Source organism: Chiloscyllium punctatum, chromosome 32 (genome assembly GCF_047496795.1).
Source record: "Chiloscyllium punctatum isolate Juve2018m chromosome 32, sChiPun1.3, whole genome shotgun sequence".
NCBI lineage: Eukaryota > Metazoa > Chordata > Chondrichthyes > Orectolobiformes > Hemiscylliidae > Chiloscyllium > Chiloscyllium punctatum.
The window spans coordinates 69655216-69673797 of record NC_092770.1 but is presented as its reverse complement, the minus strand read 5'-3'; the positions used below and the strand labels follow the sequence as shown (position 1 = coordinate 69673797).

The 18582-nt window shown below is 39.8% G+C and overlaps 1 protein-coding gene across 14 annotated transcripts in view; it reads right to left on the bottom strand.

Annotated features, from left to right (window-relative positions):
* LOC140458257 (ataxin-7-like protein 1) overlaps nt 1-18582 on the bottom strand; it is a 247119-nt gene that overhangs the window by 94108 nt on the left and 134429 nt on the right. For 9 of the 14 annotated variants that reach the window (XM_072552630.1, XM_072552631.1, XM_072552634.1 and 6 more), the window contains one exon: nt 247-288. The exons of 4 other annotated variants lie outside the window; for them this stretch is intronic. In XM_072552630.1, the coding sequence (XP_072408731.1) occupies nt 247-288 (42 nt within the window). Of the gene's footprint in view, nt 1-246; nt 289-6125; nt 6240-18582 lie in introns of those variants that run through there. One more of the 14 variants, XM_072552640.1, reaches the window with a different exon arrangement.

The following is an 18582-nucleotide window of genomic DNA, read 5'->3' as shown; positions in this document are numbered from 1 at the left end:
AGCTGAGTGATATCTGTTGTAGTAATGGATTAGTTTGCATATCTCCCAAGCCCCTGTAAGTTCACAAGCAGTCGTGTACATTCCCCTCCCGCAACTAGGCAGTCAGGAATCAGGTGAATTCCCCAGATGAAGGGAGTGAGAGAGAGTGAAAGTCACTGAATGAGTCAGCCCAAGGCTGCTCTCACACACCACCCAGTAGCTGATTCAAGAGCAGCAGTGGCAAAGGCCTGGGAGCACATCACCTACCTTGCCCTTTTGGCCGGGGAATGGTGTGTGGCATGGGGAGACCTAAAAAGAGGGCGAGAAGAAAAAAAAATCATTAAAAATGTGAGGGTGAGAGAAATCAAAGGTTAAGTATACTTTTTTGGTCCACACGTTTATGCAGACTGAAAAAGTGACAAAAAAAAAACAAAGAATGACATGTTAAATTACTTAAATTTTATCATACAGTAAAATAAATTTATATCAAAATGTAAAACAAACTCCATTTACAGACATCACACAAAACCTCCAATTTAAAACAACACAAATTCCTTGTCATGGTGCAATGTAACCTGTCACATTGCTGAATCCTGGCTAGCAGGAACTGTATATTATGCAGGTTAATTATTGGAAATTGGAATACGTAAACAACAGTTATAACTTCAACACGAGTGCCTTCATTAACAACTGAAGGCTCAGCAGAGCTGAAAACTGATTTCCAGTTTAGTGAAAGTCACTACAATCAGTTAACATTCTTGCTGGATTTAAGAAGACTGGACAAAGTAGACATAACTTATTTTTTAAACAGGGAGTCACCTATTTAATTATTGACAACTCATGATAAAAAGTGGCTTAAATCTAGTTTCTCACTATCTTTGTATGCAATAAATAAACCAGTGGGAGGTCCACACATTAGTCTGTAGTTTATACCCCCTACCTGCAAGAAGTGGCTAGAATTCAAAAGAAGCACAAAATTACATAGCGCTTTGAACAATCTCAGCAAATCTGAATGTAATTTATAAGTACTTTTTTATATATGTAGTCACTGTTGTAATGTGTAACACAGAGCCAAACTGTACACAGGAAGCTCCTACAAACAGCAATATGATAACTGTAGAGAATCTGCTTTGTTTGTTGGTTGAGTAATAAATGTTATGCAGGACATGGGGAGAGTATATTTTCCTTTCTTCAAAAAGTGCCGTAGCACTTTTTTGTTTGAACATAAACAGAGCCTAATATCTAATATCTTATCTGAAATATAGGTCCCCTGAACAACACTGCATTCCCTTAGTACAGCACTCGAGTAATATTCAGAATTATGTGCTCAAATTTCTGCATTGAGTTTTAAACACATGATCTTCTGACAAAGAGATGAGAACAGCATCATTAAGACATGACTGAGATCTGATATGTCCAAGTCAAGTAATGGTATAAAGCTTTTGTCTGAGTTGTAGCAATTGATGCAGAAAGAATCACGACTTTGTTGCACATATTAAAGCATCAGCCCTGCACCAATCTTTCCGCTGCTGCTCACCCCATTTTAAAAAAAATTTCTTCCCCACAGACACAAGTGGAGTTCATGAACTGGCAGCAACAACTCACCAAGCACACGAGTCTACCCTTTCACAGGAACCATGCAAGTTGGATTGATACAATAAAAAAAATGTAAAATGTGATCTGTAAAACCAGATTAAGAACTGTCAAAAACCACAATGATTTGCATTTCTATAGTGCATTTTTCTACCTCAAGATGTCCAAAAGCAAATATAGGTAGAGCATTTTGAAGACAAGTCAGTTGGAAAATAGGACAGCCAATTTGAAACAGAAAGCTCCCACAACCAGCAATTAAATAAATTACCAGATTGTCTATTTTTGAGCCAGTTTTTATTTTGTGAATCCATAGGATGCCAGTGTTGCTGGCTAGGCCAGCATTTGTTAACCTTGATGGTTGATGATAGCAATCAGCCTTCTTGAACCGCTGCAATCCTTTTGGGTACAGACCCACAATGTTGTTATAGACGAAGTTCCAGGATTTTGACCCAGTGACACTGAAGGAACAGCAAGATATTTCATAGTCAGGACAATGCGTAGCAGAAGTAACTCAGAGGGGAATCTGCAGGTGATGTTCCTGTATCTGGGTCCTTGTCTGTCAAGATAGTATGGATTTGGAAGGTACTGTTTAACAAGCTTCAGTGAATGACTGCAGTGTATCCTATAGATAGTACACACCGCTGCTCCTAAACATTGGTGGTGAAGGGAGTGAATGTTCTTGGATGTGGGGTTAATCAAACGGGCAGTTTGGTCCCAAATGGTGTCAAGTGTCTTGGGTGTTGTTGGAGCTCCAGATGAGTGAGGGGAATTACACCACATTCTTGACTTGTGCACTGTAGATGGTGGACAGGCTTTGATGAGTCAAGAAAAGTTGAGTTACTTACTGTTGGATTTCAAGCCTCCTCTGATCTGCTGCTATAACCACAGTTACCACTTAAATAGCTAGTTCAGTTTCTGGTGAATAGTGGATAAATAGGTAATATTTAACTGCTGTTTTTTTAAGACAGTGCCACTAAATCTTTTATGTTCACTTGAGGGGGAAAACAGGGCCTAGATTTAACCTCTTCTTGGAGATACCACCCTTTGGACAGTGGACCACTCCATCAGTGCTATGCTGAAGTGTCCCTTTAACAATGTGATCCCACAGCAAAATAATAGTGTGCGATATTGAATCCACTAAGTCAGTGAGGCACGTGTGATCAAAGTGAAGAATCTAAGCAAAACTGTACCCAAAATTGAATGCACTCAAACACAATCCAGAAGAAATTTTAAAATATTTGATGCTGCTGTGGGTGCAGGAAATTGGAACAGCAATATGCAAAATACTGGCACGTGTATCTGAGCTGAGAACTTCAGGCATACTACGGTGGTAAGTTACGACATTAAGGTTGGGTGCGAAAAATCAGATCACTACAATATCTAAAGGGGTATATGAAGAAGTGAATTTCTGAATAAAACATTTCAGATGGTGTAATCTAATATAATGTAAGTTATATTTACATTACAAGGTTAAATTCTAGAGCGAAATTTTCCATTTAAGCACAAAATCTGCTTTGTTAACTTAGATCATCGAACATTACTGATACCAAACTTCATTCTGTCTATCATGGACTTGATCTTGTGTGCTATAATACTATCAGTGCAGTGTACTGATGAACATCTGAATAACAATGTTGAAAATAATTCATTTAAAGAGCTAGTCTCAAACTGATTCATATGATTTTTCATTTTTTCCATTATACAGTAGTTTAGTTTTAGAAGAGAGATTGCCATATGTAAGGGGCTATCAGCAGAAACTGGAAGAACAGCAACGTTTCTACTGAACTCAGTGACATTATTCTGAGCCTGAACATGTCAACCTAGAAAAACTAGGATAACAAGATCATGACAAAACAAGGTAACTTTCAAGTCTAAGTTACATACAATCTTCTTGTTCTTCAGACTTGCTTGATCAAAATTCTGAAATTCACCTTTAATATAGTCTTGGAAAAACTATTAGAAAAACACCACAGCAGTGCAAAAAATGTTTACCTGCCTCACCTGTCTCTAGACAAGGAACACTTCAAGGCTGACATGCTGACAATACATTGTTTACAAGCCTATACTCTTCGTCTAGAATAAACATTGCAAATAGACTCTGGAAAAGACATTGATATGCTAAGTTGCCTTAACTGGGCATAATGCACAAGATTAGCTAGACAACACAAAAAGCTGTACAGCACGGTGATAGTCACAGTTCAAGTCCCTGCTGCCCCAGATATGCATCATAACATGCCCGAACAGTTTGGTTAAAAATACTTTTGCTCTGGTTTGATTACGGTCTTATATTGCAATAGTAGCGCTATCTCTGGACCAGAAAGTCTGGGCTCAAATCCCACCTACCAAAGAGGTGTGCCATAACATGTCCAAACAGGTTGATCAAAAACAATTAGAACAGATGGCTCCTTTGATGCAGTGTTAGTATCCTCACATCTGGGTCAGGAGGTCAAGGTTTGATGACCATTTTCCCCCAGAGTTGTGTCATAACATGCCCAAACAGGTTGACTTAAGAAAATAAAAAGAACCATTACCACAGTAGAAAATAAACTGATCCAATGATGTAGTTGTAATTTCCCTACCTTTGGGCCAAAAGGTTCAGGTTCAAGTCCCACCACCACTTGAGGTATGTTGTAATGTATTTGAATAGTTTGACTAAACACATAATTTTTAGAGTAGACTACACAGAAACAGATCAGTTGGCTGAATTAGTCTATGATAGCGGCCATGCTCCATTTGAGCCTCCTCCCATTTATTTCCCATCAAAATCTGTGGTAAGCCTCTCTTCCCTTCTTCCTCATATGTCTGTCTAACTACCCAGATAAATTTAGTTATTTACTTCAAGGACTTGTTGTGGCAGTGAGTTCCATATTCACAACACTATCAGGGAATTCAGAAGAGGCTTCTTAACCCAACTGAATTTCTTGGTGACTAGCTTAAATTGATAACTTCACTCTTCATCACAACTGGAAAAATCCTCTGCTTACTTAATCAGAACTTTGCATAATTTTAAGGGCTTCCATTTGGTTTCATCACCTGAACCATCTTTTTTCAAGAGAAGAAAACCAAGATGTTCCTCGTCTTCTGAAAGGAATCAGCCAAACGTTTCTTGGTTTGAGTTCTTTTTCACTCTCTTCAGTGGTTCTATATAATTTTTTTGTGATGCAGCAGTCAGAATTACATGCATTCCAGATGGAATCTGACCAATATTTGATACGAGATTAGCGTAACTTTTCAATTCTACTCCTGTAGAAATAAACCTTCATGTTTAGGTATAATGGTGTGGCCTTGTTAACTGGAATCACAACTTTTAGTGATTTGTGTATCTGTATCTCCAAATATCTTTGCTCACTGAAGTGTAAAAAAATGTTGGTGAGCTGAAAGAACAAATAGCTGTGTGAGAATGCAATAAAGGAAATGTCTTAAAGATTGAGAGGTTTCAAAGATATAAAGCCTTCAAAGAAGACAGGATATTAATGAAAGAGGTGCAGAGTATTCGGCAGGGGAAAGGGAGTCAGCCAGAAGCTAAGATACATGTAGGTAACAAAAACACAGAGTATCATTCTTATACCACTTTAAACTTACTTATTGAAGTTAATTTACTATAAATATGACGAATGTGCAAATTTTCAAAGCTCTTCCTGTGTCTTGTCACAATTTTACTATTAACTGCATGGCTTAATTTGCTCCTGTTCACAAAACTTTAAATTGTATTCCCAAATCCAAATCAGTAATTTAAACGATGGCCAATTGTTTCAGCACAACTCTTTAAGAAATGTTACTTTATACCTTGCATCAGTCAACTTCCCACAAGCAGGACTGATTTTAAAAAAAGGCTCGCAAGTAAAGTCGGCAGAACTTTGGCATGAAATGATGACTGTCAGTTCAAGTAACCGTACTTAAAGCCCCGACTCTTCTTTTACTAGTCCATTCTGTGCACTCATGTTTAGTGATCTATTGAATATTTTTTAGATTCTTCGGCTAACACTTCAAATTTTGGGCAACAGTAACATTTCGCCTTCTGCGACTTCACATGTTCTGAGTCACAAGTCGACCATGGTACCCTATCAAACACTTTCTGAAAATCTAACAATTCTGCTATTTCATTAAGGGTAGCTAAGTATGGCCTTCCCTTTTGAACTGCAAACTATTCTTGTTTGTAGGTGTTTTTCTGTTACATCTTTGACTGAGTAAAAATTTGAATAACAAGAGTCCTAGAGACCAGGAAGTGGCCAGGCTTGATGCCCAAATCTGAATTTAGTTGGCTGATCTTTGCCAAAGCAGAAGAGAAACAATTAACCTTAACACTTTGTGTGACAGAAGAGACATTCAAGTATTATAACATGCGAAGATTCTGACTTTTTATTGCCTAAACATTCCTTTTTTAAAAAACCCTTCTTTTCAGATAAACTTTTATTTTATATGGCATGTAAATAATTGTTCACTAGTCTTAAATTTAGAATCAGTAGTAATCAGAGTAAGGAGTAATTTAACATAGAAACATTTACTTTATGGCCTGATATAAAACCAACAGTATTCAATTTGCTGCCACTCACCCAAATACCTGGTTGGTAAATTCAATGTTTCATGTTGGATTGTATCTGACAGACCAGGAAAATCAGATTGAATTGATTTATGCGGAGTTATCCGATCTAAGCCAAGTCGAGGAGATACAGTATAATTGATCTCCATGTCTCTTGGCTAAAAATAGGAAATAAAAAAAACAATGAATATTTAGACTACTGCTTCACTAATGCCATAAATGTATCTATTTAATAGGAAAGTAGACAGAATTCCAATATAATTTTCAACCTAGCAAAAAATGTTCCATAAAATAAAAATGGAATTTACTCATGAAATAACAACATACAAACTATTGACTATTATGATAAAATGAACAGAATTGTGCACTACAACCTATTAGAACACATGGAAAAAGACCTGAATCCAACAAGAATAAAATATGACTCCAGTCAGAGACCCAAAACAGGGTCACTGAAACACAGGAAAAAGAGTCAGCCACTTGGTTGTTAGCCGAAAAAAGTTCGTCCTTGAGCCTCTTCCACCATTCAATGGGATTATTGCCAATACATAGGCTCCATACAGAACATTTGCCATATCCCTCAAAGTCTTTGATTTACTTTTGCTAACTAATCTCAGATTGGAAAACTACCTCAGGGGCAACTAGAAGTGGGCAGCAAATACTGGCCTTGCCAGTAGTTCATGTCCCATACATTTTCTTTAAAAACAAATCACTGTTATCATTAACTGTCATTTGTTGAAGAGAATTCCACAATTCTAGCACAATTTATCAACAGAAATATTTTTAAATTTCACTTCTGGAAATGTCCGGCATTTTCTCCAAGCACCAGAATGTCCAAATGAACAGAAAAAGTTTCTCTCCATCGACCATATTTGCTCTAATTAATACCTTGAACACTTGGAATAAATAACCCCTCAACCATCTAAATTACAAAAAGGAAAAAGGAAGATGCTTATTTATATTATGCCTTTCAAGGCCACCAGACATCATTGGCTACAAAGCACTTTGAGACATGCTTTTGAAGCATAATCAATGTCAAAATGCAGCCACCAATGACAGCATACTTCTATAAACAAAAACGTGATAAAGAACAGATTATCTGAACTCATGTTACAGTTTGAGGGATAAATGTTAGTCAGGACACCAATGAAAAACCCCTTCACTGTTCTTTGAAACTGAGTCATAACATCTTTCATTCTTCTGAGAAAGGCAACCATAGCCTCAGTTTAACATCTCATTCAAAGTACAGCATTCCAAATAACAGTGTTTCTGCAGCAGTGAACCTGACTGCCAGCTTCAATTTTTTTGGTCCTGGATTCAGTTTTGAATTTACAACCCTCTGGCTCAGTGCGGTGTGTGCTATTAACTGACATAAGCAAAGAGGAAATACGAATTTATTGTGTGTAAACTATCCTCATAATTTAACTCTTGGGAATTCCAATATCTTTTTGATGATGTATGTTGCTCTCCCTCCAATGGCAAAATGCCCTTGCTTATTGTGTGATAACCAGAAAAGTTCATATTGCCTGGATATAAAGACTGGCATTCCATTAGTCTTTTTGATATTTTTCTGTACCTGTTTATGACATTTTACTCAAATTCATAGAGGCGTATAGCATGCAAACAGTCCAACTTCAGTCCAACTTGGCAATGACAACCAGATATCCTAAACTGATCTAGTCCCATTTGCCAGCACTTGGCCCATATCCCTCTAAACCCTTCCTGGTCACATATCCACCCAGGTGCCTTTTAAATCTTCTAATTCAACCAGCCTCCACCACTTCCTCTGGCAACTCCTTCCATACATGCACAACCCTATGTATGAAACAATTTGCCCCTTAGGTCCCTTTTAAATCTTTCCCCTCTCTATTTAAATCTATGCTCTTTAGGTTTGGACTCCCCCATCCCAGGGAAAATACCTTGGCTATTCACCCTACCCATGCTCATGATTTTATAAACCTCTCATAAAGGTCACCCCTCAGCCTCCAATGCTCCAGGAAAAATAGCCCCAGTCTATTCAGCCTCTCCATAAAACTCAAACCCTCTAATCCTGGCAACATCGTCGTAAATCTTTTCTGAATCCTTTCAAATTTCACAGCATCCTTCCTATAGCAGGGAGACCAGAATTGAACGTAGTATTCCAAAAGTGGCCTAATCAATGTCCTGCAACATGACTTCCCGACTCCTATACTCAATGCACTGACCAATAAAGGTAAGCATACCAAACAGCTTCTTGACTATCCTGTCTACTTGCAACTCCGCTTTCGAGGAACTATGAACCTGAACTCCAACATCTCTTTCATATGTTCCCAGACCGTCCGTCAGTTTGGACCTCCATTGTTGCTTTATTTCCACTATTTATTCTTCAAGTACAAAAATGAATGTCTTCACACTTGGCTCCATTGAAATCTATTTCTCACTGTTTTGTCCATTCAAATTATCTATCAATATCTTTTCATAATATTATATACAGTCAGTTTTGCTTAAAGCAGTAGTTCTGTTCTCTTGCAATCCAATTATAAGAAAATCATACAATACTGGTCGTTCTGCTATAACACATGATTTATTAACGTGAATTCGCTATAACACAATTGACAAATTGATGATTCTGTTCCTAAAATGCTCAGTTTTAAAGCATGTATTGGTTAAAATGCGATTCCAGTCTCATTAGTTTAAATAGCGCTGCTATTTCATGATTTTCTTATGACTACCATGTAACAGCAGAACTGACAGTAGCAGCACCATGTAAACTAATGGGGCCAGAATTGCATTATAACTTAGACAAGCTTTAAAACTTCACGCTTTAGAAACAGTGTCCCCAGTTCGTCAATCCTGTTACAGCCAACTTGTATTAATTAAATGCATATTATAGCAGAACGAGTAGTACTTGCATCAACCCTGCATACAACATTACCTATCTTTGTGTGATTAGAAAATTTAATTATGCTACTTTCTAACCCATCACCTAAACTGATAATAAATACAGCAAGCAGTTGAGGCTCAACAGATCCTCATGGGATACAATTAGCCACATCCTGCTAATCAAAGCATGAGCTTATTATCGTTGCTCTCTGTCTCCTGACACTCCGACAGTTTTCCAACAGATTAATAATTTGCCTTTAATTTTGATGTATGTTAAGTATAAGGGATTTTATCAAATGGCCTCTGGAAGTCCAGATTAAAAAAGACTCATTGGTACTCCCTTGCAAATCACTTCATTCACCCTTCAAAAAATTCAATCAAGTGCATCCTCATGATTTATCCCATACATGTTGGTCCTGTGATAAATTAAAAAGGTCATTATGTTTAATTATTATTCAATATTTTTAGTTACAAACTCAAGCAATTCTGACAAAAGATTTTAAATAGTCGATAATTATTTTGTCATCAACTGTTAGCTTTTTCTAAAATAGTGGAGTGAAATAAGATCATCAGAAATAGATACAGGAGCAGGTTGGTAGCCCCTTGAGCCTGCTCTGACACTCCTCATACGCACTTTCCTGCTCCTCCTTCTCCTTGATTTCCCTACGATAAAGAATTTATCTATCTCATCCCTAAATATACAGAAGGACTCTGTCTCCACAGCTTTCTAAGGCAAGCAGTTTGAAAGACTCTCATACCTCAGAGAAGAAATTCCTCCTCATTTTGAGGATCTCGACCCCCGGGAGGGGTCTCTCAGTTCCGCGATCACTTAAATAAACACAAGGTGTTCGGTCTGCATCAGCAAGATTTCACACTTTAATCAGTATCGGTTGGGCACAGGTTGTCCAGCAACACAGAGATTAAAAGTTTCTGAGTTACTTGGAGAAACTGCGTGCGAAATCACTTGAAACAAAGACAATTTTTATATGGTTCCTAAGAAATGGTACAGCCTTAATTACAGAGTAAATCCCATAAAGTGTAATAAAACAACATTGTAGACAGCAGGTTAACCCAATAGTATTTCCTGGGGACCAACGTTGTTTAGAACATGTTACCTCTCTGCATCTGCTTCTCCAAGGTTAACCAGGATGGTTATTAATGCCCTACCTAGCTTGGTTAATCCCATACTATGAAGGGAGCACTGTCTGCTAATCTTTGATTCAGTTAGCTCAGGAATGCAGCTTTTAAGCAGGGTGAAAAGTCACTTTAAACACAGTGTTAATTTGCATCCAGAAGCCATTTTATTATGTTACTTGCATTAAGAAGCCATTTTGTAGTTAGTAAATGCATGCATTAAATGGTTGCTCCTGACAACAGCCTAAATCCAGACTTTAGATCCTCAATTTAAATTGGCATCCCTTAATTCTGAGACTATGCCCTCTGGTCCTAGACTCTCCCATTAGAGGAAGCATCCTCTCAGCATTTTTGTCAAGCCCCTTAAGAATCCTATATGCTTCCATGAGACCACCGCTCATTCTTCTAAACACCATTGAGTAAAATCCCAACCTATTTAATCTTTGTTCGTAAGACAATCATACAATGATGATCCTAGTGAACCTTCTCTGAATGACCTCCAATGAAATAATACATTTTCTTAAATAGGGGGACCAACATTACTCATACAACTCCATATGTGCTCATCAAGAATATTAGGAATTAGGAATAAAAGTTTTCCACTCTAAGACTCCAATCCTTTGAAGTAAGGGCCAACATTCCATTAGCCTTCCTGTTGCACCTGTGTGCTAGTTTTCTGTGTTTTATGAACAATTACATCCAAGTCCCGCTGTGTTGCAGCTTTCTGCAGTTTTTCTCCATTTAATTAATACTGTTACTTGGTTCTCCCTTCCAAAGTCAAGTACTTCACGTTTTCCCACACTATACGCCAATTGCCAACTTTTTGCCCACTTCCCTAACCTGTCAGCCTTTGACTCTATAAAAAGTTTGTATCCCTCTTACAATCTGCCCTTTATGTGCTGTTTTCCATGCTAAAGGACATTTCACAGAATGGTGAAAGATTATAGTTAAGAATATTGGCATTGTTCTCGCCTACTTTAAAACCTTGGGATGGAAACTACCTGGTCCTGGAGACATGCCATTCTTCAGTGCTATTATTTTTTCTTATTGCAGTTTAGCTTTGGTGAGTGGCAAACCTTTTTCAATGTTTGTTTTCTTGGGATGCTTGACATATAGACCTCTTCCTCTGCTGTAAATACCGATGCATAGTAATTATTCAGCTATCTTCCATTTCCTTATTTTCATTTACAGTGCCACCATCATCAGTTTTCAGGAGCCCACGTTGCTCTGGTCCACCTCGGTTTCTGATTTTAATACCCAATGCAAGCTTCTTTTCATAACCCTTTACTATTGACTTTGTCCTTTGATTATTTTTCTTCTTTTCTTGCTTTTTCTTCCAGTTTTATGCTGCCCCTTAACTCTTTAGTCGCCCATGTCTCTCTTCTTTTTCGCTAACTTGAGATCTTGCCCATAGGGATTACAAACGGGTGCCACAACACAAGAAATTTCTTTTTGACCATGCCCATTCCTCTGTACTGTCACTTGCTGTTCAACGATTTTGGCTTGAAAAGGTGCTAAGTACAGAATGGGTGAGGACAGAAATAGACTCTGTGTTGAAGCCTTCAAATGTTCAAATATGACACTGGTACTTAACACAGTTTTCATTGTCTTCAGAAATAAAAGGCATCTAACATTGCATACTTACGCTATAATGGGCAATTTGGAATCAAATATGCAGCCACATAATCTGTGGGTGCATAACCAAATTCTTCACTCATGAGTCAGTGTGTTAAAGGCCAAGCACAATCTGACAGTGACCTACTGAAAATTAGGAAGGAACTATTTCTAATGGGGCAATGTAACATAATCCTTTGTCATTTACAGAATAATAAGGATTTTAATATCTAGGCCTACACACGAAGCATAACACATTGGGTAGATTGCTGAATGGGGCCAAGATTGGACACTGCTCTGACGTACTCATCATACAACAGCTTGCTAAAATGCTTTTAAATGTTCACACATGGAAGGTGGCCATATGCTTGTAATTCACTGATGGGATGTGGGTGTCTATCCCTAATTGCCATTGAGGTGGTGGTGGTGGTGGTGAACTAACCTTCTTCAATCATTGCACTTCACTAATGTTGGTTAACCCACAGGGAGGGATAGGGAGGGAATTCCAGGACTTTGATGATGCAAAAGGCAGACGTGCATATGAAGTGATACCTCAAGAGGTAGATATTTTTAATTAAGCTTTTCAAAAGTGTTATGACGCACTCTGCAGCAGGTAAGGCTTGCGCCTAGGTCTTCTGGCCAAGAGCCCTTTACCTCTGGAGATATTGATGTATTCATGAGAAGCAAGCAGAAAATGAGCAGAAGGAAAACTAAAGAAAGGAAACAGTACAACTGGGAACCTAAAATAATTTCAAGGGCTTAAGCTCCGGTTTCATCATTTATAACATTCTTAGCAGTGAGGAACTGGTTCATGCTTCAGAAATCTCAAACTACTTTGCACATAATTATTCTAGATGCAGCAGCAACTGTAGGCAATAACAGCAGATATCTTATACTCAGCGACATAACAAATGGCTTGTTTGTGTTTATATCAGTTTTCGTTCGAGGAGGAATGTTGGTGAGACTACTTGAAAAATTCTCTGTCCTTCAAAGAAGGATGACATGGAATTTTTAACCTCCATATGAACTACAGGAACAAATGAAGCCTTGGTCCAACAGGTCATCCGAAGGAAACACCTCAAACAATGCAGCTCTCCCTCATTCTGTATTCAACCGGGGTTATGCACAGAAGGTATCCAAGCAAACAACTTGACCACAATCCTCAAAATGAACTGGTTGTCCAATACCAATATGAATACCTTTGTTATGATATATCAAGTGGCATAACACGAGGTCACCAGGCAACTATAATAACAACAAATATTCAACTGTATTGACAGTGGTGGTTGCTAAGAGCCAAACTGAAAATCGATCTACTTTGCACAATTTACACTGAAACCAAACAAACACAGATTGCTTTAATACTGCTAATCAAACTGTATCTCAAGTGCAATAATTTTCTTTTATGAAGAAAACATGCACATCTTGACTGTGGTGTGAAACTCAGCAGAATACTTTTTCTCCGGATGCAGAGATCATGCTGATCATTGCATGCTTGGCCAGGACTGAGCTTGAACTCCAATTCCTCTGCATTTGCGAATGTTCAAGCATCACAAAAATGTAAACCACCTACCAAGCTCTGCCAGCACCCCTTTTCCCTGTTCTACCTCCACCTCACCATTATAAATGGCTACATAAGTTGCAATGAAACTACGAGAACCTGGAATACTGCCCTCTTTTTCAGGGGACTCTGCTGCACTCAGTCATTGTGTCACAGAAGTTTACAGCACAGAGAAAGGTCCTTAGGCCGAGTCTGTGCGAGTCAAAGACAAGCACCTAATTATTCTAATCCTATTTTCTCGCACTTGGCCCATAGCCTTGTATACCTGGTATCCAAGTGCACATTTGAATCCTAGCCTGTTCTGCTGTACCCTCACTCTTGCTTCACTTTGACCAGAAGTAAATAGCCCAGAGATATCAGAACGTTAGAAAATGCATAATAGGGCAGCTAGTATCTCGAGCAACTCTTTGCTACTGAAACATACTTATTCAAATGTTCAATATTTCAAATATTTAAGTTGTTATTGCTTTCAGTGCTAACTGGCTTACTATACATACAGCGCAGTACAGGCCCTTCGGCCCTCGATGTTGCGCCACCCTGTCATACTAATCTGAAGCCCATCCCACCTACACTATTCCATGTACGTCCATTTGCCTGTCCAATGACGACTTAACTGCACTTAAACTTGGCGAATCTATTACCGACGCAGGCAAAGCATTCCATACCTTTACTACTCTCCGAGTAAAGAAACTACCTCTGACATCTGTCTCATACCTATCTCCCCTCACTTTAAAGTTGTGTCCCCTTGTGTTTGCCGTCCCCATACTTGGAAAAAGGCTCTCCCTGTCCACCCTATCTAACCCTCTGATTATCTTGTATGTCTCTATTAAGTCACCTCTCAACCTTCTTCTCTCTAACAAGAGCAGCCTCAAGGTCCTCAGCCTTTCCTGGTAAGACATTCCTTCCATACCAGGCAACATCCTAGTAGATCTCCTATGCACCCTTCCCAAAGCTTCCACTCCTCCTTGTAAATGCGGTGACCAGAACTGTAACAATACTTCAAGTGTGGCCATACCAGAGCATTGTACAGCTGCAGCATAACCTCCTGGTTCCGAAACTCAATCCCTCTATTAATAAAGGCCAAAACACTGTATGCCTCCTTAACAACCCTGTCAATCTGGGTGGCAACTTTCAGGGATCTGTGTACATGGACACCGAGATCTCTCTGCTCATCTGCACTCCCAAGAATCCTACCATTAGCCCAGTACTTTGCATTCCGATTACTCCGGCCAAAGTATATCACCTCACACTTGTCCACATTAAACTCCATTTGCCACCTCTCAGCCCAGCTCTGCATCTTATCTATGTCTTTCTGCAACCTACTACATCCTTCATCACTATCCACAACTCCACCGACCTTAGTGTCGTCCGCAAATTTACTAACCCATCTAAGGTCAGTTATAAAAATGACGGACAGCAGTGGACCCAACACCGACACTTGCGGTACGCCGCTAGTAACTGGACACCAAGATGAACATGTTCCAACAACTACAACCCTCTGTTTTCTTTCAGCAAGCCAATTACTGATGCAAACTGCTATGTCTCTCACAATCCCATTCCTCCGCATTTTGTATAATAGCCGACTGTGGGGAACCTTATCGAACACCTTGCTGAAATCCATATACACCACATCAACGTGTTTATTCTCATCTACCTGTTTGGTCACTTTGTCAAAAAACTCAATGAGATTCGTTAGGCATGAATGTGGAGGCAAAACCATGCTGACTGTCCCTGATCAGATTATTCTTTTCTGGATGGCTATAAATCCTATCTCTTATAACCTTTTCCAACACTTTACCAACAACTGAAGTGAGACTCACTGGTCTGTAATTACCAGGGTTGCCTCTACTACCCTTTTTGAACAAGGGAACCACATTTGCTATCCTCCAGTCCTCAGGCACTATTCCTGTAGATAATGATGATTTGAAGATCAATACCAAAGGCTCAGCAATCTCTTCCCTTGCTTCCCAGAGGATCCTAGGATAGATCCCATCCGGCCCAGGGGACTCGTCTATTTTCACACTCTGCAGTATTTCTAATACCTCTTCCTTGTGAACCTCAATCTCTTCTAGTCTAGATGAAAGTATCTCTGTATCTTCCTCACCAACATTTTCATTTTCTATAGCGAACACTGTCAAAAAGTATTCATTTAGTGCTTCCCCTATCTCATCTAACTCCACACACAACTTCCCACTATTATCCTTGATTGGCCCTAATTTAACTCTCGTCATTCTTTTATTCCTGACATACCTATGGAAAGCGTTAGGGTTAACCCTGATCCTTTCCGCGAACAACTCATGTCCCCTCCTGGCTCTTCTGAGCTCTCTTTTTAGGTCTTTCCTGACTTCCTTATAACCCTCAAGCGCCCTAACTGAATTTTCACATTTTGTCCTAACATAAGCCTTCTTCTTCTTCTTCTTCTTCTTCTTCTTGACCAGGGATTCCACTTCTTTGGTAATCCACGGCTCACGTGTTCTATATCTTCCTCCCTGCTTAATAGGTACATACTTATCTAGGATATACAGGAGCTTTTCCTCGAATAAGTTCCACATTTTTAATGTGTTCATCCCCTGCAGTTTCCTTCCTCATTCTACGCTTCCTAAATCTTTCCTAATTGCATCGTAATTTCCCTTCCCCCAGCTGTAACTCTTGCTCGGTGAAGTACACCTATCCCTTTCCATCACTAAAGTAAACCTGACAGAATTGCGCTCGCTGTCTCCAAAGTGCTCACCTACGTCCAAATCTAACACCTGGCCAGGCTCGTTACCCAGTACTAAATCTCAAGTGGCTTCACCCCTTGTCGGCCTGTCTACATATTGTGTCAGGAAGCCCTCCTGCACACACTGGACAAAAACTGAACCATCTATAGTACTCGTACTGTAGTGTTCCCAGTCAATATTTGGATAGTTGAAGTCCCCCATGATAACCACCCTGCCTCTCTCACTCCTATCGAGAATCATCTTTGCTATCCTTTCCTCTACATCTCTGGGACTATTCGGAGGCCTATAGAAAACTCCCAGCATGGTGACTTCTCCTTTCTTATTTCTAACCTCAGCCCACACTACCTCAGTTAACGGGTCCCCAAACATCCTTTCTACATCTGCAATATTGTCCCTGATCAACAATGCCATCTCCAAAATTTTCCACTTTTCTTTCAGACTGTTAACCTTTTCTCTTATTTTCAACATTAAAAATGCCCCTCTAATCAACAATGACTCCTCAGATGTTGAAGCAGTCAAGCCCAAATATAGCAAGAGCTGGACAATATTCAGGTATGGCAGACAAATGGAAAGTGCCACAAGTGCCAGGCAATGACTACCTGTGTGAAACGAGAATCTAATGATCGCTCCTGGATATTTAATGGCATGACCATCACTGAATATCCCACTAACATCACCCCCCCAGGGGTTACCACTGACCAGAAAAAACACCTTCAATCAGAAATCCATCAGGAAGTAGTCAGCACATAGCGTCCTTGAGTTCCTGCAGAAAAAGAAGATGGTGCATCCTACCGTGCAGCTCCCTAAGCAGACTGTCAGAAGTCATTTGGCAGAATGCCGCGTCACCAGAAGTTTCCAACAAGCACCAAGACATTGCTTGGCTGGTGGTCAGAAGGGCACTACCTGGGAGATCCTTTACATATGCCTGGTCTGTCTGCTCCACCGCATGTTGTCCTTGAAGCAGCACTGTAGTGGTGGTTGTTTGAGTTTTTTTGAGGGAGTCACTGTCACACATCTCCTTCTGGAATGTGCCTTTGCAAATGAAGTTTGGAGAAAGATGCAGATTTTTTTCGATATCTGTCCTTAACAGTTCTGTGACCTACAGTCTGTTCCCTGGGTCACACACCAAGACAAACTTCAACTGGAGAACCATCAACAGACAAAGACACTCTTTGGTCTGCCTGAAACTTGTTAGTGTTCCAGAACAAGGAGTTGACCCCAGCCAAATGTCGCAGACTGACACATTCCCAGATCCAGGAATAATGGCTGAAGGATGCACTGAAGCTTGAGGCACCTGTTGCCAAGGTGCAGTGGGAAAAGATCACTATCTGAGGTCTTTCTGCCAAAGTTTAAAGGGGGTCCGCTCTGTTATTGGGCCCCCTCAGTGCCTCACATACATATAAATACAGTCTTGTACGTGTAAGAGATGTCTTTGGTTTGTTGGACAGAGTAAAATTCCAATGTTTTAGTTTCCTTGATACGCTACTGTACAGAACCGAACTGAATTTGTGACTGCATGCGTAAAGAAAGTTTTTATGAATAACACATACTTTGAAATTTTTTTAAAAAGTTACCATTGACCAAAAAACTGAACAGAACTAACCACACAAATAGCATGGCTACAAGTACAGGTCCTGCAGCGAGTTCAGAGACTACCCACCATCTGCAAGGTACAAGTCAGCCCAAGCAAGCAACACTCACATCCCATGAATGAATCAAAAAAAGTAATACTTTACTGCAATCAAAAAGAAACCTTAATGGGAAAGGTGATCTATGGAGCTGGATCTCTGTATACCATCACAGGTAAACAGTAGCTTGATGGTATTCTTAAAAGACTGTTAATCCAGAGACACATGAAATATTTTTTTTTAAGATTAGATTAGATTACATTATAGTGTGGAAACAGGCCCTTCAGCCCAACAAGTCCACACCGACCCGCCGAAGCGCAACCCACCCATACCCCTACATTCACCCCTTACCTAACATTACGGGCAATTTAGCATGGCCAATTCACCTGCCCTGCACATCTTTAGGCTGTGGGAGGAAACCGGAGCACCCGGAGGAAACCCACACAGACATGGGGAGAACGTGAGTCGCCTGAGGCGGGAATTGAACCTCTGGCGCTGTGAGGCAGCGGTGCTAACCACTGTGCCACCGTGCCGCCCATGGTTCTGGGGTTTGGGTTCGAATCCTGCCACGGCAGATGGCAGAATTGAAATTCAATTAAAATCTGGAATTAAGAGGCTAATGATGACTATGAATGGTTGGAAAACTGCATCTGGTTCACTAATTCCCTTCAGGAAAGGAAACTGCCATCCTTACCTGGTTTGGCCTACTTGTGACTCCAGATCCATAGCAATGTGGTTGACTCTTAACTGCCTTCTAGCCAATTACAGATAGGCAATAAATACTGGCCTAGCCTGGGATGCTCTCATCCCATGAGTAAATTTTTAAAAAAAATTCAGGAATGGGGGATGAGAAACTAACAGACAAGAACAGAATAAATGATTTAAAATTAGCAGCTGAAGATTTAACCCACACAACTCACATGGTGATTAAAACAGTGGCATGCCTGCCCC